Below are 22,273 nucleotides of genomic sequence, written 5' to 3' on the forward strand. Positions count from 1 at the left end.
GGGTAGGGCCACCTCCATTGGCTGCCACAGGGTGATAGGGCTGAGCCCACGTACAGCAGGGCAGGATGGAGGAGGGACACCTCAGGATTTCTCTGCCTGCACTCAGAGGATGCTCTCTAACTTGCTGTCTGAGAACACACCATGTGACAGCCCTTGGATTTCATTGAAATTGGGAAGCACAGGAGAGTCATAGAAAACCAGAGCATCCACTCATTTTATAGATGAGGAAACTGGGTCCCGGCAGGGTGAGGATTTGCCTGGGGCTCACCCGCTTGTTGGCAGTGAGTTGGGTTTGCAGCCTGGGTCTTCGCACTGCTTGCCCAGGGGCAGCCGGCAGGCTCCCTGGGATGGGCAGGGAACTGGGGGGCAGAAGGGGCATCTCTAGGCCCCAACAAGCACATTAGCCTGTGGGGCTGGGTTCCGTGAGGAGCTGCCTGCCTTTGGAGTCCCTCAGGACCAATGTCAGGCTGTGGACAGCCCTGCAGGGGCCTCGGGAGCAGTTCATGTCCCTGTAGGCTATGGCCTTCCCTGTCCCTGTTCCTATCCTATAAGGGGTTGGCAGTGAGTTGGCTGGAGCCCAGGCTCTGAAATCTGAGCTTCATTGCATCAAAGTGCTTAACAGTGTCTGACAAAGTAAGTGGAATTATTTATGCCCATTTTATAGATGGAAAACTGAGGCTCTGCCAAGTGAAGTAGTTTTTCCAAAACTAGATTGTATGCCCCAGTGTGTCTGCCTTTTCCCACCTTACTGGAGATGGTCCAAGCAAAGAAGATGGGGTGGATTTTTTTTTTTCCTGTAGATTGACCTGGGCTCTCAGAAGCAAGTGACTGGCATCATCACCCAGGGGGCCCGAGACTTTGGCCACATCCAATATGTGGCAGCCTACAAGGTGGCCTATGGTGACGATGGTGTGAACTGGACTGAGTACAGGGACCAGGGGGCCGTGGAAAGCAAGGTGAGTGTGTGTCCAGCTGTCCTTCCCTCCCCACTCCAGGGATGCCCTGCGAGTGGGATCCGGGGCCCTGAGGGGAGGAAGGCTGGCTCTGGGGCCCTCCTGACCCCCTCTGTGTCTCTAGATCTTCCCTGGCAACATGGACAATAATTCCCACAAGAAGAACATGTTTGAGGCACCTTTCCTGGCTCGCTTTGTGCGCATCCTGCCTGTGGCCTGGCACAACCGCATCACCCTTCGCGTGGAGCTGCTGGGCTGTTAGTGGTAGGCCCGGCTGCAGTGACCGCAAGGGCCGTGGGGGCACCTGCCCCTTTCCTGGTTCTCCTGGCCTTCTGGGGACCTGCTGCCTTTTCCACCCGTCCTCCTGATTGTAGCTGACCTGGGGGCGGGGGTTTCAGTCGTCTCTCCCTCCCTCCCCCTCCCATGTGCCCGTGGTGCCTACCCCTCATGCCATCCCATTTTCTTAGGCACGGTGGGAGTTGAGTAGGTCTGGGATGGACAGGGAAGGGCGAAGTAGGGCGCGTGGGTCCTCCGTAGCGCCTCTCCCACACCCCCCATTCCCAAGGCCCTGGAGGAATAGGCCCTGAGGCCTCAAGCCGGAGAGTGCTGGTCTCGGGCCCCTCAGCCCTGGGGCATGATGCTGCCACTCTGCTGCTTCCGCCTAGCCCCCTGACACGTCTCCCTCATCTCCCTGGAGACCCCTCTTGCCCCCCCCTCCTGAAGCCTAGAGAGAGACAGAAGTGGGTGGGGTGGGTCTGTGGAGAGATGGGGGAGGAGGTGGCTGGGCCTGGGCAGCCCTCTGTGCTGGTTCTTCACCCCCGAGTACACAGGCAGCTTCCAAAATATATTTATATCACCCCTTGAACTCTCGCTGTGGTTCATCGTTGCTCCGTCAAAATGGGCTTTGACTTGGGCTGGTGTCCCCACCCTGAGTCCTCCCCAGAGTCCCAGCATTCTTGTGTCACCTGCCCGACTATAGAGAGGGAGGAGACTACTGGGGACTCCTCCAGACCCATGCAGCCCCAGGGCCATCGCTGCTGCCAGGTGAGTGCCCGGGGCGGGGCCTATGCAGAGGCTGTCTTCTCAAATGCCTTTGCTCCCTTCCCACGCCAGGAAGACAGGCAGAGGCTGCTGGTTTTCCCCTGCGGCAATTGCCATTTTCTCTGCAACTGGAGCGGTGGGCTGGAGAAACTATTAGAAACTCAGTGAACCTGGGCTGCTTTCAGAGCTGCAGGAGCCCCAGGGCGGGGTACAGTGTGGGATGGGAGGGGCCAGGGCTCTGCCAAGTGGGTGGGGCGTTCCTGGCCCAGCGCACTGGTTCCTGAGAGGCCACCGGCAACTCCACTCCAGGGCTGGGAGGAGAGCTCCAGGGGTACCCCTCTCCCCCCACCCCCTCACACCATGCAGGGGCCATCAGGAGGTGGCCAGTGGGAGGCAGTGCAGGCCAGTGATCTGGAAGTGGGGCTTGCAGATAAAAGAGGGACTGACTAGCTGGGAAAGGGCATATGAAACCACCCTAGTATTCAGCGCCTTGGGACACAAGATGGATTTTCCAGAACAGACTTTGGGAGCCATGCCTTTGTACACATAGGCACCTCTAGGCAGCAGATCTGGCCATGTGGCTGCCAAAGGGAGGGTGTGGCTTTGTTGGAAGTTCATCAGAGATATTAGTCTGGAAGTGGCTTCCCCTGCAAGAGCTCCTGTTGCCAGGGCTTCTTGGCTGGGCAGGGATGGAATAAAAGGCCCAGGCTGCGGTCTCTGAATGAACTGGGTTTGTGGGGCTCCCCACCCCTGGGGGTCTATTGGCTCACTCCTTCCTGTCTCAGAGCTCTCCTCTGTGGAGCTGCATGGGTTGGGTTTGAAGTCAGTCTTTCTGGGTGGTTGCTGGCTTTAGAACTCCCTCCTGGGAGCATTTCCTACCACCCAACCTGTTCAGGCCTCTCCTGGGAACTTAGCAGACAGTGGGAGAAACAGCCTTTTCCCTCCTGCGTCTCTTGGATGCCTCCTCAATAAGTAACTGCAGTTGGGCCTGGTTAGAAGCAGGAGTCCCACTTGCAGAAGGGGAAACCAAGCATCACTCCCATCTGTCAATTTGTCCCTCTTTGTGGCGTTGAATATTTTCTGTGGGCCAGTCTCATTGGCTGGTTGGCTGGGTGGGCTGGTGTCACAAGCCCCCCACCTGGACCAGGAGATCCAAGGTGACTATGGAATTGCCTAAGCCACCTCTTAGTCCCTTCTTCCTGCTAATCTTTGCAGCCTTGGATGTGTTGGCCACAGCCTTCTGAAAGTCCCCTTCCTGGGCCCCTGGACCTGGGCCCCCTCCCTCTTGACCCCTTCTGTCTTTGGCTTCTCTCCCTGAGCAGCCCCCTCCACTTCCACAGTGTTCACTATCACCTCCACAAATTTACTTTTTTATTCCTGACTGCAGTCCCGAGAGCCAGCTCTGAGATTCCACCTGCTGGCCAGCCCTGCCACTGGCTGAGACATTAAACTTGCTTAGCTGTTACAAAACTGACCTTCTCTGCTGTCCATCCCTCTCCCTACACGTGTGGCTGTCAGCACTGGCGTCTTTTGACCCGCCTCTCCCAGGAGTCTAGATTGCTTTCCGTTCCTGGTTTAAATATAGTGGAGTGATTGGGAGTGCAAGGCCTCAAGTTGAAGAACCTGGGTTCAAATCTTGGCTCTGAGTGACCTTGGGCAATTTACTTAAATCTCTCTGGGTCTCAGTTCCCTATCTGTAAGGTGGAAATAATAGAACCGACTCCATGGCCTTGAGACTGATGGAGAGAATGTACATAACCACCGATGTAAAGCCTGGCCCATCAGAGGCCTCAAAAACTTTGGTCATTGTTGTTAGAAAAGCTTGCAACTTTCCTAATTGGAACTCGTGTCCTATTTATTTCCCCCTCCAATCCGTCCTGCGTCCAGTGCACAGACTGCTCTCTTCCTTATGGAGGAACTTTCATTGGCTGCCTTTTGCTCATCAAGCTGGCATTCACTTTGTGCCATTTAGCCTCGTCCACCACAGCTCTTTGTGCTCTGATTTACTCCTGGCTGTGGGTGTGTAATGCACGTGCACACACACACACACACACACACACACACACGCTGTCAAGGTGTATTTAGGAAGAGGCTCTGGGTTCAGTGACCACTTGGCCAAGGCTGAAGGACCTCCTTAGGCTTTGCTGCTGAGGAGACGAAGGGGCTGTCCAGGCCAGGCCTCCTGTTTGTCTGGAGGGGAAAGAAAACACCCTGTCCAAACAGAGGCATCCTGGGAGGTGGCTGCTTGATGGCTGTGCTGACAGATGTCGGGATTCTAAGGTAGGGTCACCCCTGTTGGAGGACCAGTCAGAAAGGCTTCTGAGCGCCCCTGTGGGCTGCTGGGATCACCATCCCCCATCCTGTGCTCCCTCTCCTCCCAGGGCTCATTCAAGCCCCACCTCCTAGGGGCAGCATCCCCGTGCCTGACACTGAGTTAAGAGGCGGACTGGTGATTTCCTGACGGTCAAACTCAGAGGCAGGAGGGATGTCAGCGCCCCCTTGCCTTCTATAGGGGGAAAGGCGGGTATACAGAACGCTCACCCCTCCCCCTCCTGAAGGTGGGGGGCAGCCATAGTCCACCTGCAGTGTGGAGAGGGGCTCCACCTGCTTAGTCCCAATGCTTTTAGTAAACCGGAGCGTGCTAATGAGACCCTCCCTCTACAAACGCTCCGCTTCCATCCTCCCCAACTTCCTTCCCCCAGATGTGACAGCCTCAACTCCTGGATACTCCCTTCACATCGCGGCCAGCAGCTCTGCGGGTTGGGTGGTTTCCAGCCGAGTCTGGAGACAGCCCAAGTCTGTAGCACCTCCTCCCTTTGGGCCCAGCCCGAGGGAGGGAAAGGGGCGTGTGTTCCTTTAAGGGGCTGGCCCGCCGGGAGCGCGGGGATTTGTCCGCTGCCGCTTCCTTTCTGGTCATTCAAGATCCCCAAATCCTTCTGCTTCCTCGGACCCTGTCAGCCCGCAGCCTGGAGCGCTCGAGCCGTCGAGGAGCCGCCTGGGGACGGTACGTGGCTCAGAGGTGGCCGGGCTCCTGGGGTCCCCTGTGGGCCGGTTCCTCCTTTCCCGCTTTGGGTCTCCTGCAGGCCCCACGCCTCCCGGGGCAGGGTTGGGGAACCGGCCGGAGGAGTGAGCTGGGCACCGTGGGGCCAGAGCGGAGCTGGGTTGTGATCGCCAGCGCAGGTCGGGGGGCTCCCCCGGCGCCAGTGGGTTGAGAGCAGCGCGGGGCGCGGACTGACTTGCCTGGGACCCTTGTGCATAGACCCTTGTTCGCGAGGAGGCAAATGCCGAGGGAAACCAGTGGCCTCCGAGACCACTACCCGGGTCCCCTCTTTCCCACTGGGAGCCACCGGGTCCTTTCCCGTCTCGTCCTGCCGCGGTCCTGCAGCCTCCAGCACAGCGCAACGCCCGCCAGGCTCTGCCCCGGGCATCTGTCCGATGCTTCCGGGGGCCGCGGGAAAGCTGGCAGGGGCTGGGGACAACTCGTGAGGCAGCGGGCAGGCGGACCTGCGCCTCTCGGCCTCTTACGGCCTGCTCTGGCCATCCCAGGGCAAACGCAATGGATGCCCGTCGGTTTCAGGCCTGGGTTCACTGGGGTTTCTGTCTTAGGGACAGCAGAGGGGCAGGGAGGGCTGAGGGTAGAGCCCTGGGTGGGAGACGGGATCGCTCAGGGAGGAATTTAGGGCTTTTGAGCAGACAGGAAAGAAACAGCTCCGGGCACTTGGACCCAGCTCTGTCACCAGCTCGCTGGGTGGCCCCCAGCAGCCTGTGACCCGGTCTGGACCTTGGCGTCCAGCGCCGACCTCCGGAGTGCCTTTGCTCTCTGCAACGAGGGGAGGTGATTGAGAGGGGCCCTGACCCCTTTCCCGCGGCCTTGCATGGGCCAGTGCGCTGGGAATGCTGGTAGGAAACACCTCCAGCTTCCACTTTCCGGGAACCGCAGGTTTCAAAGGCCCTTGTAAGCCTTGCCCAAACAGGGGGCACCGAAGTCAAATTCCTCTCAGGGAGCCGGGGCTGCTGCAGACCTGGAGGGCAATGCTGCCCTCTGCTGGTGTCTGGGAGACCTGTACTCCACAGCTGTGTAGTCGGGGTGGTCCGGTGGAGCTCCATCTTCCTTCCAAGTCAGGGTTCAGCTTATTCGGGTGTGTGGAGGGGTCCCAAGGCAAGTGGCGCTAGGAAAAGCAAGGAGATGGGCCGTCAGGAGACCTGAATTTTCTCTAACCTGTTTTCCGAAGATAAAGCCTTGGGTCTTCACCTCCCTTGGCCTCAGTTTCCCAACAGTGGCTGCTTCTCTTCTAGACGATGAGACAGAACAATCTACTGAAATCTTGTGAGACTCACTTTGTAAACTGTTAACAGTAGTAATCGTAGCTAATATTTTTTGGGTGCTTGCCCCCTCCAGGCAGTTTTCAAAGAGCTCAGTAGCCATTCTCTTCCTTAATCTTCACAAAAAGGTTTTCTGGTTGGTATTATTGTTGACTACCACTTTACAGATGAGGAAACTGAGGCTCCGTGACTTGCCCAGCGACAGACTGTTAGTAAGTGGGTGGAACCAGAACTGATTCCAGGTGGCCAATCTGATTCTAGAGCCTGAAGCCTGTCACTGTGTCTTCTGCCAATATGTATTAGCTACTATTTGTTGAGCGCCTGCTGTGTGTCAGGGGCTGAACAAAATTCATCTTTATAATTCTCACCACAGACCCATAGGGAGGTGCTACTATTATTTTTTACAGGGGAGGAAGTGGAGGCCCAGAGAGGTTGAGTAACTTGCCCAAGGTCACACAGCAGGATGCAGGTGTGTCCAGCCCTAATGCTGGACCCAGACCTGTGTGCCCAAGTCTGGGTACCTCAAATCAGCTGGAGCCACTCACTGCCAAGGTGACTGGGCTGGACTTGAACATGGGCCTTCCAGCTGGTGACATCTCTGTGGTGGTCCTGAGGGGCTGATGGCGGGGTAGCCAGCCTCAGGGAGCAGAGGCCATCCATCGCTCCCCTTGGTGGTTGTGGTTGGGGGTTGGCCCGGGGCAGGGCAGCAACTAGGCAGCAGTTGCCACCCCTGATTCACACCCAGGACTCTGTTCTGTGTTTTAGCCTTGACATTCAGGGTGGTCCTTGTCCTCAGGCCCTGAGCCTGTTAGTATTCTGTTAGTATTCTCTGGAGACAAGGAAACTTCTGTGCAGATGAGTCAAATGACTTGCCCAGGGTCAGTACTCCTAAGGAGGGTCGTAGCTCCTGGACACAGGCTGATCTTTTCTTCAGACTCATTTTGTTTTTCCTGGCATCCCCCCACCTATTCTAAGGTTGCTTAACTGCTGGGTTGACATCCCAGAGGGATGTTAACCAGATCACACCTTTCCATTTGCAGCTGTGTTAATAAGCCAGGGAGTGAACCAAGGTGGGTGCTCAGACCGGAGGAGTAATGGAGAGAACTAGGGCTGTTTGTAGCTGGAAAGAAAGAGCCAGGATGAGGACATGCACTTGACTGAGGTAGGAAGATAGCCAGAATGATCCTTTTAGAATGTAAATCAGATTCATGACACTCCTCTGTGGAAAACTCTTCTGTAACTTCCCTTCAGGGCTACAGCCTGGGGCCTGTGACTGCTACTTGGACCTCATTTCCTGCCACCCTCCCTTTCTCTATCTCTAGGCTCCAATCTTACTGGCCTTCAAGCTGCTCCTGCCATAGGCTTTTGCCCTTGCTGTTCCCTCTTCCTGCAAAACTTTTCCCTGGGATTTTCAAAGCTCATGCCTTCACTGCCCATCCGCTTCTTAGGGAGGCCTTCCTGACCCATCCTGTTGACAGGACACCCCCACCCCCTGCTTCATCCTCTTCTGTCACGAGCCACATGTCCATTCACATCACATCATCCCACATGGTGTTTATTGTCCGTCTCCCTGACTAGAGTGTAAACCCCACAAGGACCCCTGGTTTGTAATCCCAGTGCCTAGAACCATGCCTGGCACATGGTAAATGCATGATAAATATCTGTTGAGTGAATGCGGTCAAGTCCCAGCTCCTTCATCTATTACCTGGGTAACCTTAGCCAAGCAACCTAGCATTTCTGAACCTCAGTTTCCTGGTCTGTACAATGGGGATAATTCTGACATTGTGAGGCCTATAAGCAATGATGTTCATGAAAGTGTGTTGACAAGTAGAAGGCAGCCCTTCAGTATGACAGATTGTTATGGAGATTGGCTAAAAAGAGTTCAACAGAGTCCTGCCTCTACCACCTCCAGGCTGTGTCACCTTTAGACAGTTGCTTCATGCCTCGGTGTCTCTGTTCACTTAATTCACTTGTGGATTAATCGGGGAGAATGAAATTCTCCTTGCTGATCAGGGTGGGGGTGGGGAGCTCTTGGGAGGATCAAGGGAGCTGTTGGATGTGGAAGCCTTTTAAAAGCCAGGGAGAAAGTGTGGTGCCCAGGCTCAAGGTTGTGAGTGTGTGCCGGGGTCTCTGAGGCTGGGAAAGGGTGCCTCGGAGACTTACACTCTGCAGTTCTGGAGGGCAGAACTCTGGTTCTGGAGACACCAGAAGGTGCAACTGTTTTGCCTCAGCTCATGTTTCTGAACTGTAAATTACCTCATCCATGGTTGGTAAGAACCCTGGGGAAACAATGTCGGTAAAACATGGAATCGCATTTGTCTGGTGGTGATATTTTTTTCCAGCTTGCTAATGTATTGGAGTGACTGAAACAAGAGTTCTCACAATTAAAGAGAAAACCTTAGCAATGTATGAATTCCTTAAGATAAATGCCGCCAGTCCTGCAGAAAGTGCTTTTCTTTCATACAGATGTCCCTCGCTATCCAAATGCTTGCTATTCACTGTCCAACACAGAAACCAAATAGATTTGAATAACACAGCATCCCTCCCTATCTGGATCCCCCAAATTCTCAATATCCAAACTCTTGCCATCCCAACTCAAGGATGCAATAGATTTGGTGAGGGAGGAATGCCTGTACAGCTGCTTTAGCTGCTTAACAGAACTTAGTGTAAAGTTTTCTGATAAAAGTTGGAACCAGCTGAAGAAGTTGCAAAGACATTTCCTCTGTGTTAAAACAAAACAAAACAAAACAAAACAGAACATTGAAGAAGGTGACTTCACCCTGTGTCAGATTTTTAATTTTGGTAAATCCATTGGAATTTACCAAAATTGGAATCCAATGCCCCCAAGGACCTACATGTTGAAGGAAGAAGAACTTGCCCCAGTGGTGGGTGAAGTCTGCAAAGGACTGATTGATGGGACGTGGGTGCCAGTGTCAGTGGAGTGTTAACGATGCTGGTGTTTTTTTTGTTTGTTTGTTTGTTTTTAGAATTGCTCTTGTTTTTGTTAGTACTCTGGTTATAAAGTTGCATATGTTTTGAGTAGTTTGCCCCAAACTTATTTTTCCCCTAACCTTGTTATTTTTTAATGCATGATTTTACAGAAATACACATTTTTTTTCCAGGCAGACGAAGATCACTTTGTGGCAGAAATGCCTGCATTTGCTCATCCTGGGGAAGCCGTTTCTCACTGGGGAGCATCTGTACTAGATGAGGTGCTGGAAAGAGGCTGGAAACGTTGCAGGCGGAGGCTGGGGAGCCCCTCTGCTCCAGGAGGCTCTGGGTGCCCAGGGACAGGGCGGACCCTGGGACATCCAGCCTCTCCAACCTCATTCCACTTTTCTCTGCATTCTAAACATGGAAACCAAGGAAGGGAAAGGAAACTAACTCCTACGAGGACCTGCTGTGTGCCAGGCAGTGGACTATGTGCTTTATACATGTCACTTTCCCTAGTTTGATATTGTGGTTCCAGGCTTTGGAGCTGGAGTGCGTTCAAATCCTGGCTTTGCTGCTTCCTAGCTGGATGACCTTGGGCAGATTATTTAATCTTTCTGTGCCTTGATTTTCCCATCTGTAAAATGGGGATACCAATAGGTCCCTCTCTAGAGGTTGTGGTGAGAATTAAGTGAGATAGTAAGTGCTCATTAAAGTCAGCTGTTAATATTTTTATGCTGATCATAGCAACCCTGCGGAGTTATTTTTTAGGCCAAGTGTGGCTAAGCTACGTTCATGAAGAGACTCAAATGTGGTGGCTTAAATACAATAGGACTTTCTTTTTCTCTCATGACACAGTGTAGGTGGGGGAGATCCAGGGCTGGTGGGGTGGCTCTGTCATTAAGCCTGTGGTTTCCATCTCTGAGTCTAAGGCGGCTACTCTGGCTGCCAACAGGTTGGGGGAAAGAATACCAAGGAAAGGCATCCTAGATCGTTTTCAGTGTAAGACCTGCATGTGGCATGTATTATTTTTGCTCACAAGCATATTAACTGTGAGCATACTAACTGCACAGCATACATATAACAGAAAAGTGCATGATCAGGGGTCCAAACTTCTGTATTGGGTTGTTTGTGCTTAGGCTGCCCAGATCCAAGTCACCAAGAGGCTTTGTGGGTGTTGCCTGGGGATTCCTCTTGGACAAGAAGCAAGGCTCATGGTGTCCTCCTGTTGTGCAAGGCACAGAGGGCAAGTCTGGGCCTTGGGCTCTCTGCAAAGAGGCCTAAGGGAACAGTGGATTCTACCCCTCAACTTCCTTCACATCCATTCCTTCCTCTCCAGCAAGAGCTCCTAACTGTTCTGGAAACAAGAATGTTTCCCCCACAATCCCACCACCCTTACAGGCCAATGCATTTCTTTTCTTTTTCCTCCCTCCCTTCCTCTCCCTTTCTCTCCTTTTGCTGCTCCCTCCCCTTCTGGTTCCCGTTCACAGGCATTCTTAGGGCCACACACTTACAATCATAGCAGAGTGGCAAGTCTATGTTCTGCCTTGTCTATTCTAAATGATACCCTGAGCACTTTCCACGTTGCTACATGATAATCACAGTCATACTTCCAAATGCCTGCTGTCAACTCTGGTCTTGCTGCCCTACTTTCCACTCAGCCCCCAGAGGGATATTTCTAAGATGTAGGTCTGATCCTGTGGCTCCCCTGCTTAAAGCCATTACTGGCACCCTAGGGCTTTGGGGACAAAGGACAGGCTGCTGGGTCTGACACACAAGGGCATCTAGACTCTGGTCCTGCTGTGCCCTCTCCCCTCCTTTCCCCTATATCAGCCAGGGCCTTGGCAGGAAGCAGAATTCAGCCTAGATGTTTCCAATAAGAGATTCTAACGATGCGATGACATTTAGAGAGGAGAGTAAAGTCAACAAACTAGGGAGTTGGGGCGCAGAGACAAGCAATGGCAGTCGACGCCCCCCTGGCCTTGAAGGGAAAGGGGAGGAAAGAGTGTTACAAAGCCATGAGAGCAGTGTTGGGGAGAGGAGCCGCTCGGCGGAGTTGTGATCCTGACGGGACACGGGTACTGCAGAGACACAACCTCTCTCCCCTTCTGCCCATCTCCTGTGTGTGCCTCCTGTTGGCTGAATCTAGCTGGAAGCCAGAGGGCCTGGGGGCCTGGGAGGAGTGATCAGTGCAGGGCAGAAAAGAGCAGAGATGGACCAGGGAGTGGGGAGGGGGCACAAATGGACACCTGGCAGCACACCCCAGCCCTCCACGTGCTCTCTGGCCTCTGAACCTTTGCACTTGCTGTGGCCCCTCCTGGGCAAACCCTGCTGTCCTTTTCCACCTGGCTACCTCCTGTGTCTTCAAGTCTAGTTTTCTGTACCTTATCTTTGTACTCACCACACGATATCTCCTGCCTATGACTCTGCCCCTTCCCTGGACGGGGCTCCTCCAAGGTGTGACCCGGCCTTTTAATTGTTGAGAGTACTCAGTAAATGGCAATGAGCAGGGCAGGGATGGGGGGAGGTGAGTGAGGCACTAGCTTCATGTGCAAATTTAAGGGAGGGGAGTGTGTGTGCAAAAAAACTCAATAATCAAGAAATAATATTTTGGGACTTCCCTGGTGGTGCAGTGGTTAAGAATCCGCCTGCCAATGCAGGGGACACGAGTTCGAGCCCTGGTCCGGGAAGATCCCACGTAACGCGGAGCAACTCAGTCCGTGAGCCACAACTACTGAGCCTGCGCTCTAGAGCCCACGAGTCACAGCTACTGAAGCCCGCACACCTAGAGCCTGTGCTCCGTAACAAGAGAAGCCACCGCAATGAGAAACCTGCACATCGCAACGAAGAGTAGTCCCCGCTCGCCACAACTAGAGAAAGCCTGTGCGAAGCAACAAAGGCCCAACGCAGCCAAAAATAAAATAAAATTTAAAAAGATATAATATTTTGATGCAATACAAAAAAATAGAATCAACAAACTACAGCCCATGGGCCAGCTGCCTATTTTATTTGCATGTCCACTGAACCTGGAATAGCCCCCCAGAAGTACTCTAGCATGGTATTAAATTTTTTTTTTTTTACCTTGACCTTGGATCATCTTCACTAACCATGAATGCAACCTGTTGTTTCTAGTCTAATCTAGTCTCTTGGTTGTCATTAAAAAATGCTGCTCACAACTTTTCCAATTCAATCCCGGTGTTTGAAAAATGGTGATACTGTCATATCATCCTGCTTAATTTTCTCCATGGTCTTTTTGCTGCCTCCTAACTCCTGTTTAGGACTTGTTGGCTTGCTTGTTGCCCATCTTGCCTGCAGGGTGCAGTCCCCTGAGAGCAGGGACCTTGTCTAGCTCATCACCACTGTCTCCTTGGCCTCGAGAAGGGTGCCTGGCACACAGAAGATGCTCTACAATTTCCTGTCGATCGAGTGAATGGGTGGGTGCTGGAACCCAGGGGTCCCCGGCCCCCCGTCTCAGGGCTTCTCTCACTGGCTTGTTTTTCTCCTCTTCCCAGTTTGCCCCAGCCCCCAGCCTTCCCCGACGCCTGGGCGCTGCCACGTGCGGGACGCCATGGGCCTGCCGCCGCTGGGTCTGCTGCTCTCGCTGTGCTGCGTCTCGGGCCTGCCCTTCTACAACGGCTTCTACTACTCCAATAGTCCCCACGGCTGGAACCCGGGCAAGGGCCACGGCGAAGGTGGGTGGCCTCCTGGGTCGACTTCTGGCTTGGCCAGGTGACGAAGACCTGTCCTGGCCCCTGCTGTGTTGTGCAGGTTCCAGGCTGGGACAGGGGCGAGGGTATGAAGCCAGCAGCCCCTCTCCCAGCTGTGCAGTGGTCCAGCCTCATTTCTAAGATGAGCAGAAGAGGTGTGGTTCTGTTACTCCGTGTTTGCTGGCCCCTCAGATGTGGAGCCAAGTGCACTGTAGGACAGTCATTTTTGCTTTTTATACTTTCCCCAAAGTCCTGCCGAATTTTCCAAGATTCTGCTTAAACATGACCTCCCCAGGTCTCCCCATTGGAAAGGGGGTTTGGGGTTAGGGAGATGTGAGTCTGAATCTCAATTTTGCCACTTCCTGGCTTCGTGGCTTTGGGCAGGTGACTTTTTATCAGTGGTTTTACACAACTACTATGTGTCAGGCATGCTTCTAGGTGCCTTACATATGTTACCTGGTACAATCCTCCCAGAAACCCTGACATAGGCGAGGCCTTGTTAGGTGTAGCTGTTTTTCAGCATGAGCTCCTTTGCAGGGAGTCTCCCTGTCTGTCTCCTGCTTACCCCCGAGGCTACCCCCTGCCCCCACCCTGTGTACCTCCAAGGTCTCAAGTCCAGACCCAAGGTCCTGAGACCATGAGGCCCCTATAGAGGGGCTCAAGTTAGAGATGGGCCAGCCTTAGCCCATAAACCTGGTTCTTGTGGTGCATGGGAGGCTCTGTGTTTGTTTGTCCCCCTGAGCCCTGACTATAATCTCTAGAAGTCCTGGCCTCATCTCACTTGTGTTTCCGGGTGTTTGGGAAGAGTCGTGGTGGACAGTGGACAGAGAGTGAAGGGCAGGCTGTGGTCTCCTGTGGCCAGTGTGTTCGGGAAGGAGACTCAGGGGGGTTAAAGTCCCAGCCATCCACCCATCTGGGGGTGCTCTTGTTGCCTGCTACACCAGTTTGCTTCTTTTTTTTAAAAAAAAATATTTTCTATTTTATCTTTTTTTATTTTTAGCTGCGTCAGGTCTTAGTTGTGGCACATGGGATCTTCCTTGCAGTGCACGGGCTTCTCTCTAGTTGTGGTGTGCAGGTTTTTTCTCTCTAGTTGTGGCGCGCGGGCTCCAGAGCACGTGGGCTCTGTAGCTGTGGTGTGCAGGCTTAGTTGCCCCGCGGCATGTGGGATCTTAGTTGCCCGACCAGGGATCGAACCGGTGTCCCCGGCATTGGAAGGAGGATTCTTTACCGCTGGACCACCAGGGAAGTCCCCCAGTCTGCTTCTTTTTTTTTTAACATCTTTATTGGAGTATAATTGCTTTACAATGGTGTGTTAGTTTCTGCTTTATAACCAGTTTGCTTCTTATACTAACAAACCTAGTGGCTTAAGACAACAGCCATGTGCTTTGCTCATGATTCCATTTGGGTCAGCATTTTGGGCTGGGCTCCATCTCTTCAGTCTTGGCTGTGCTCACTTAATTGATCGTGCCTGCGGTTGGCAGGCAGATCAGCCGGGGGCTGGTTGGTCTAGGATGGCCTCGGCTGGGATGGCTTGTCTCTGGTCTCTGCGTGTTCTCACCCAGCAGATGAGCCCAGTCTTGTTCTGATGGTGGTTGGCAAGGTTCCGGGAGAGAGAGTAGCCTCAGCAGGGCCTCCTGGAGCGTCGGCTCAGAGCAAGCACCACAAAACAGTCACTTCCACCATATTCATTTGGTCAAAGCAAGTGGCACGGCCAGCAAGGATTCAAGGTCGCAGGGGGGCGGGGCATAGAGTCACCTCCTGATGGAAGGAGATGTAAAGTTGCGTTGCAGAGCGTGTGGATGCAGGGAGGGGTGCAGCACTGCAGCCATTCTTGCAATCTAGAACTCCTGGGCCTGGCGGGAGCTGAGAGTGAGGGTGGGTTGGCCTTTGCAGGGGTACAGATGTGCTGCAGCGGGTCCCCGTCTGCACCCGCCTCTCCCCCCAGGCATCTTCAATGGAGTGAAGCTGGTGGTAGAGACGCCTGAGGAGATCCTGTTCTCCTACCGTGGGGCCAACGTGACCCTGCCCTGCCGCTACCACTACGAGCCGGCCGTGGTCTCTCCTCGGCCCGTACGCATCAAATGGTGGAAACTGTCGGAGAATGGGGCCCCGGACCAGGACGTGCTGGTGGCTATTGGGCTGAGGCACCGCGCCTTCGGAGACTACCGAGGCCGGGTGCATCTGTGGCAGGAGAGGGAGCGTGAAGTGTCACTGGAGATCCGGGACCTGAGGCTGGAGGACTATGGGCGCTACCGCTGCGAGGTCATTGATGGGCTGGAGGATGAAAGTGGCCTGGTGGAGCTGGAGCTGCGGGGTGAGACCCCAATGGGGGCTGGGTCCTGGGAACTACAGGGAAAGGGCTCTGAGAAAGCGTCCAAACCTCTGTGCTTTCGGCAGATAAACATTTAATCCTCAGAACAACCTCAGGAGGAAGCTGCTCTTATTCTCACCCTCATTGTACAGCTGAAGAAACTGAGGCACAGAGAGGTCAAGTCACTTACCTAAGGTCACACAGCTCATAAATGGCTGAGTAGAGGTTTGACCTCAGGCAGTCAGGCTCCAGAATCCACTGCTCTCTACTCCCTCTTGCTCACATCCTGTTCAGAGAGAGGGGGACAAGAGCGGGGCACACAGCTGATGGAGACAGAGCTGAGATTCAAGGAGGGTTGGCAGGCAACACAAGCAAATGAGGCAGCCCAGGGTGAGTGATAGGGAGTGGTGGGGACTGGGGCACACTCCTGAGCCCTCATCCATCTGAAAGGAGCTGCTCTATTCAAGCCCAGCCGATGATGCCACATCAGAAGCAGGCCTAGTGCAGCCAGATTTTCTGATTTGAAAAGAGAAGCTTATATTTTTATGTGAAATCTAAGTAAAAAAAAAAGCAAACCAGTGCTGTGCAAGCCAGCCAAACTCTACACACTAGATCTTATGTATGGGTCCCTGTCGTGATCTCTACATGACTCCTACCTTCTCTGTCCCTAAGATGGGGCTCTGTGTCCTCATATATCTCCTACCTGTTAGGGAGGCAGCTGGGGGGTATGTAGAGAAGTGTGACCTGACTCCATGTCCATCCCATCCCAGCTGTGGTACCCTGGGTCAGTGCTTCACCCCCAGAGCTGCAGTCCCCTCACATGTAAAATGAAGAACAAGGGCAGTTCCTCCTTTACCTCCTTTGAGGAGATGAGGGTAAATGTGAGTCAAGGGCCTATCAATCAGTGCAGCTCTTTGCCATCAGCAGCCGCATCCCCACTCCACGTGGCTTAGATGGTGGCCCAGAGGTGGCCTATGACGTTGGGGATGGTGGGGAATGGGAGGGAGCCTGTGAGAGCCATTTGTCTGGGGACCACAGAAGCAGCCTATAGAAACAGGGAGCCCTCACCGTGTTCCTGCGGCTGGAAGGGCTGGGAATTTGGGACGGAACCAGGCATGAAATAAGGCCCCTGCAAACACACATGGAGGTTGTGCGCTGATTGTCAAGGCCCTGGGGCCTCTCTGCCCCCTCAACCTGGCTCTGCCCAGGGGACTGGCTTCCTGCCCCAGGTGATATTGGGGGTGTGGGGCCCAGATGTTCCCAGGCCCCTGGCCACAGGAAGGAGATTCTAAGGACTCCAGGCCCTGCTTCTAGACAACGTCAGTCTGAGGCACTAGGGACACCGCCTCTCCTTAAGGTTTCATCTGACTTGGTAGAGACTGGATCTAGGGTGTTTAAATTTTGTTTTATTATGGTAAAGTTTCAAACATGAATGGTGACTTTTGAGGGAGCCTATGGTACCTATAAGCCTCTGGCACCAGAAAGGGAAGCCCCCTGCCCAGGACCTCCCTGACCTTGAGGCTCCCCTTTATTAAGACCTTTTACCATCCCTCCTCTTCCCCTGAATTCCGTCTGTCCCACGTGGAAACTTGTATTCTCCTAGGAAGCTTCCACATTAATGTTAGTGTTAATGTAGATGATGAGGTCTCAGCTACCGACAGGGAGAGCCAGAGCCCAGCAGTGCACCCTCTCCTGTAGATGGCAGTACCTCCTCACTGGTGTCTTGGCTCAGGCTGCTGTAATAAAATACCACAGTGTGGGCACCATAAACAACAGCAGCAATTCATTTCTCGCAGTTCTGGAGGCTGGAAGTCCCAGATCAGAGTGCCAGCATGGTCAAGTGAGGGCCCTCTTGACCCTTGTCAAGTCTTGCAGACTTCTCGCTGTGTCCTCACACGGTGGAAGGGGCTGGGGGTGGGGGGTGGTCTCTGGAGTCTCTTTTAAAAGGGCACTAACCCCGTTCATGAGGACTCCACCCTCCTGACCTAATCACCTCCCAAAGACCCCACCTCCTAATACCATCACATTGGGCGTTAGGATTTAAACATCTGAATTTGGGGGGAACACATTGAGACCATAGCACTGGGGTTCTTGCAACAGCCCTGTGAATTAGGCCTTAGTCTCATTCTGTAGCTGGGGATATTAGTTAGCTGATTAATTCATTACCTTAACAGGCTAATAGTTTTCTGAGTACTGCTGTGTGCCAGTCTAGCTCTGGGAGGGAGGTGTAAAGCAGATATAGGCTCTGCCTCAGATTTGGATATTGGACAAGAGATGACAGGTTTACAGAGTTTTTCTGAGGGATTTTGTGTGTGTGTGTGTGTGTGTGTGTGTGTGTGTGTGTGTGTGTGTGTTGAGGGGAGCATCTCTCCCAGTAGATTTGGGTCTCCAGTCAGCTGGGCCCGGCCCACCCATTCAAGCTGCTTTTTCCTCCCTCCCCAGGTGTGGTCTTCCCTTACCAGCACCCCCAAGGGCGCTACCAGTTCAACTTCCACGAGGCCCAGTGGGCCTGCGAGGAACAGGACGCGGTGGTGGCCTCCTTTGAGCAGCTGTTCCGGGCCTGGGAGGAAGGCCTGGACTGGTGCAACGCAGGCTGGCTGCAGGACGCCTCTGTGCAGTACCCCATCACGCAGGCCCGACACCCCTGCGGTGGCCTGGGCCTGGCACCTGGCGTGCGCAGCTACGGCCCACGCCACCGCCGCCTGCACCGCTATGATGTGTTCTGCTTTGCTGCTGCCCTCAGGGGTGAGTGGAATGGCTGAACACAGGCCTGCGGGTGGAAGGGCAGTGTCTGGGGAGCTTTCAGACCTCTCTGCCCACCCTGCTGGCACCTTCACCTGGAGGTCTGGAGCACCCGCACATGTTGAAGCCATGTCCAGCTGAGTTTTTTTCTGTTTGTTTTTTTTTTTAAGTTTCCTGGTGTTCATTAGGGATGCTCTTTATTTTATTTATTTTTTTTGGCCGCGCCTTGCAGCATGCGGGATCTTAGCTCCCCAACCAGGGATTGAACCCATGCCTCCTGCATTGGGAGTGTGGAGTCTTAACCACTGGACCACCAGGGAAGTCCCCCAGCTGAGTTTTGAGTGCTGTGCTGCTGTTGCTTCGTACGAATCATTGGTTTAGTCATTCATCCAACATTTCCTGAGTGCCCACTATGTGCTGGGGCCAAGGCTAGGCACTGGTCATCATAGACAAATAAAACACAGTCCGTCCTCACAAAGGAGCTCATTTCATGGGAAGATAAATGAATAAAAACAAATTGGTTCCGTGCCATATCCCAAGCACTTAGAAAATTGCCTGGCACATAGTCGGTGCTCACTAGATGTCTGAGTGAATGAGAGACTCTGATTGGTCCAGCAGAGGTGGGGCACCAACCCAGGGTGCAATTAGGGAAGGCTGGGGTGGTGTACCGATATGACTGGAGGAGCCCCAGCCCCATGGCAGGTAGGATGGCACTCTCAGAGAGGGAAGTTATCCCCCAACAGTATCCACTGCAGATGCCCATAGCCTGGCATCTCCCTAGGCTCAGAGAGCTGTCAGGTCTTTGGGGGCTGGTTGGTGGGGTCTGGATGGGCTGGCATTGCTCCAGGCCCTGTTGTCTTCTCTGGCTGCCCACTCCACTGCGCAGCTCTCACGCCCCACATCCCACAGGGCAGGTGTACTACCTGGAGCACCCTGAGAAGCTGACACTGGCAGAGGCAAAGGAGGCCTGCCAGGAAGATGGTGCCCAGATCGCCAAGGTGGGCCAGCTCTTTGCCGCCTGGAAGTTCCACGGTCTGGACCGTTGCGACGCTGGTTGGCTGGCAGATGGCAGTGCCCGCTACCCTGTGGCTCACCCACGTCGCAACTGTGGGTCCCTGGAGCCTGGGGTCCGAAGCTTCGGTTTCCCAGACCCACACAGCCGCAAGTATGGTGTCTATTGCTACCGGCCACGCTAGCGCCGGGCTCCAGCTCTGTACTCAAGCCTACCCCATCCCCTCACGGGCTGTATCTATTGAGTAGTTCATTTTCCCTTGCAGGTTGGGGCAATTTTCATTTTCTTTTTATACTTTTCAACTTAAAATTTTTTTAAATACTATTTTTTTTGTAAATCCCACAGATCCTAGATCTTCCCTTTACTCAGGTAGACACTCCAAGGCTCTCCCCCTCCACAAATCCTCCTGCCCCTCTCCTCCAGGACACTTGAGGTTCATGGGCTCATGAGGGTGCTCTCTGCCATTGCTGAGTCCAGCCCCTTTTCCCTGCCCCTGGGAGGCTGGCGCCCAGAGCTGGCAGTGGCATGAGATGCCAGGGCGTGGTGGCTGCAATCCTCCCTCCTCCTCAGCCTGAGGGAGGAGAGGGCATCCAGGGCGGCTGTGGAGCTGGGCTTTGGGCCTTGCAGCCTCCTGCCCCCTCGTACTTCTTTGGCAAGCAGCTGGCCCACATCAGCATGGCGGAGGAGCTAGGGCTGGAAGTGCGTCCCTGGGCTTCTGTGTGACATCCCAGGGAAGAGAGAGACTTTCCTCCCCATTATTTCCTTTTCTTAGTTCCAAATAGTCCATATTTTGTTCTCATTTTTCCCTATTTGGGGAGCAGCCCTCAGGTGTGTATACTTTTTTTGGACAATAAATGGTGCTGTGACCCCTTCCTCCACCCCGAGTCCCTGCTCTGGGTCTCACTCTTTATCTCATTCAGTCTTAGGGCCCAGCTCCCTGCCCGGTGGGAATGGGGGACCATTCTGTCCCAGACTTCAAAGGTCGACTGGGTCTGTCCACTGGAGTGGGTGGGAAACACCATGGGCTGCCGTGGTCTGGCCTTGCCTGCCCTGGGGACACCCTGCCTCGGGGGCTGGCCTAACAGCTGGAGGTGCTGGCTCGCTCTCCCACCATCCCACTCCCGGCTGTGAGTCTGTGCGGACACAGCACAAGAGTGGGAGGTACCTCTCGGGGGACCAGAGGAAGCTGTGCCCTGCAGAGGATCTTGGAGACCAGCCCTCTCTGTGCCTCACCTTCTGTCCCTACCGCCCCCCATGTCAGCCTCAGGAAACCAGACCATTTGCCTCTGCATAGGCACACCTCTGTCACCCACAATCAGTAACGCACTCTATCCTTCACGTAGCCCAGTGCTTCTTAAAGTGTGGCCAGCACCACCAGCTTCACCTGGGAACGTGTTCGAAATGCAAATTTCTGGACCCCACCCCTGACCTGCTGAGTCAGAAACTCTGGAGTGGGACCCAGCACAAGCCCTCTCGTTGCTGATGCAGGCTCAAGGTTGAAAACTACTGACACAGTCGTGTTCCCAATGAATCAGTTAATTAATCAATAAATTGCATGATTATTGCGTTCCTCCTATATGACCATTGCTGCATCCTCTGCTTTTGTCCACTGATCCTTTCCAGATCTGTAGGTAGCCTGGGTACACAAAAATACTTACCAACAAATACTCAACCACACACGTACACACCCAAAGAGACACTAGCAGACCCACACTGGCACACACTAACCAACACCCAGACACCTTCATAAACACAGAATCAATGCCCGCTGAGCAAGTGTGATGAGAGGGTGGCGCTGACCTGGCCTTCTAAGGAGGAGGCTGGCGGAGGGTCACTGCCTGGAGTGCACACTCCAGCTCGACTCAAGGTCTGTTGAGGGAAATCCATAAACAGTCGAAATGGTTTTCGTTGGTATCCTACAGCCTACTTAAGGGCAGGATGCCCAGACCTTTGTGCTAGCGGCTAGCTAACCATTTGACCTCAAAAATGTATAAGCAAGATTCACTGTTCCTAGGCTGTCTGCAATTTTTTTCTTCCCTCTTATAAATCCTGATTTTGCTTCTGTTCTTGGACTCTCTCTACCGATCGACTCTTCCTATGTGAGCAACCAGTGTAAATCAAAGGACCAAACTCCGGATTGTGGCCAGATGTCTCACTTGAGTTGTTCTTTGACAGCATGCCAACTGGCAAATCCATACACAGCACCCGTTGGCTGTCTCCACACACACACACACACACACGCACACAATCCATCATCCGCACAGGTACACTTGCGAAAATAAAGCACCACAAGTGTGACTGTCCCAGGCTTTCTGATCAGGCAGGATTTGCAAGAATTCGGGGTCATTTGATCAAAATGTGTCCCCACTGCCCCCATACCTAAGAGCCCCTTCAGTTGACCCTGGACCATGGTCGCCTTCTCTTTAAATTAAGAAAAGAAGGGAAAAGAAAAGAAATAGATCTCTTCCAATGTCTTTATTATCATTATAATTATCATAATCTTTAGTTTTCAAAAATATAAATAGGTGCACGGAACCCTGGTGCCTGCACGGTCCCGGGGGTGGGGGAGGGAGGGGGGAGGGTTGGGCGGCATTCCCACTGGGAAGGAAATGCCCCCCGCCCAGCCCTGCCAGAGATCGAGATCGACACCTGCTGGGGTGGCAGACCTGGGTGAGAGGACTCTGGAAAAGGGTCCCTCGGAGGGAACCCGACCCCCACGCCTCGGAAGATCCCTCGATGGCTCTCTCCTGCCCGCTCACCTGCGGCCGGAAGCCACCCCCTCTCCCCCAGGCTTCTCCCCCGCACAGATGGTGCAGCCCTCCGACTCTGTCTCATCCCATACATTCAGCTGCGGTTCCGCACTCTTCATGCCCTCAGGCTTCTGCCCCTTCCTCCCTCCTCCCTAGCTCTCCCTGGAGGTGAAAGAACCAACGATTGCACTGCTCTTGGATAAAGTCAGGAAACAAAAAATTACCTTCTTTATTTAACTTAACTCCTCCCCTTCTCCCCCTGTCCCTGCGCTGGTCCCTGGAAAGGCACAACGGGAGATTGAAGAAACGTCTCTAAACTCAGTCCACGGGTTACAATACGTTTGCGTTGCTTTGGCATTTGGGAGGAAAAATTAGATGCAGTTTTGGCGATTTGGGGGGGTGGGGGGTGCATACACAATGTGGGATTTATTTTTTTTCCTTCTTTAATGGAATTCCTTATATGACAGAAAGCAACAAGGAGAGGACACCATCCCTGTGGGATG

At 53.7% G+C, this 22,273-nt stretch overlaps 2 protein-coding genes across 3 annotated transcripts in view; both read left to right on the forward strand.

Moving 5' to 3' along the window:
* MFGE8 (milk fat globule EGF and factor V/VIII domain containing) overlaps positions 1–1,818 on the forward strand; it is a 14,078-nt gene extending 12,260 nt beyond the window's left edge. Inside the window, exons 8-9 of the mRNA XM_024766543.1 lie at positions 801–956; positions 1,078–1,818. Of these exons, the coding sequence (XP_024622311.1) occupies positions 801–956; positions 1,078–1,215 (294 nt within the window). The 3' untranslated portion in view covers positions 1,216–1,818. The remainder of the gene's footprint in view (positions 1–800; positions 957–1,077) is intronic.
* Positions 1,819–4,890: 3,072 nt separating this feature from the next.
* Positions 4,891–20,685, forward strand: HAPLN3 (hyaluronan and proteoglycan link protein 3). 2 transcript variants are annotated; one of them, XM_024766437.1, is made up of 5 exons: positions 4,891–4,998; positions 12,761–12,940; positions 14,901–15,269; positions 17,709–18,011; positions 18,918–19,904. In XM_024766437.1, exons 2-5 carry the CDS (start codon positions 12,817–12,819, stop codon positions 19,202–19,204), a joined length of 1,083 nt encoding a protein of 360 aa, XP_024622205.1. In that variant the 5' UTR covers positions 4,891–4,998; positions 12,761–12,816; the 3' UTR covers positions 19,205–19,904. The 2 variants fall into 2 exon arrangements, with proteins under 2 accessions (XP_024622205.1, XP_024622204.1); XM_024766436.1 differs by lacking the exon at positions 4,891–4,998 and having other exon boundaries at positions 12,679–12,940; positions 18,918–20,685.
* Positions 20,686–22,273: the final 1,588 nt, after the last annotated feature.

Source organism: Neophocaena asiaeorientalis, unplaced genomic scaffold, assembly GCF_003031525.2.
Source record: "Neophocaena asiaeorientalis asiaeorientalis breed wild unplaced genomic scaffold, Neophocaena_asiaeorientalis_V1.1 scaffold346, whole genome shotgun sequence".
Lineage (NCBI taxonomy): Eukaryota > Metazoa > Chordata > Mammalia > Artiodactyla > Phocoenidae > Neophocaena > Neophocaena asiaeorientalis.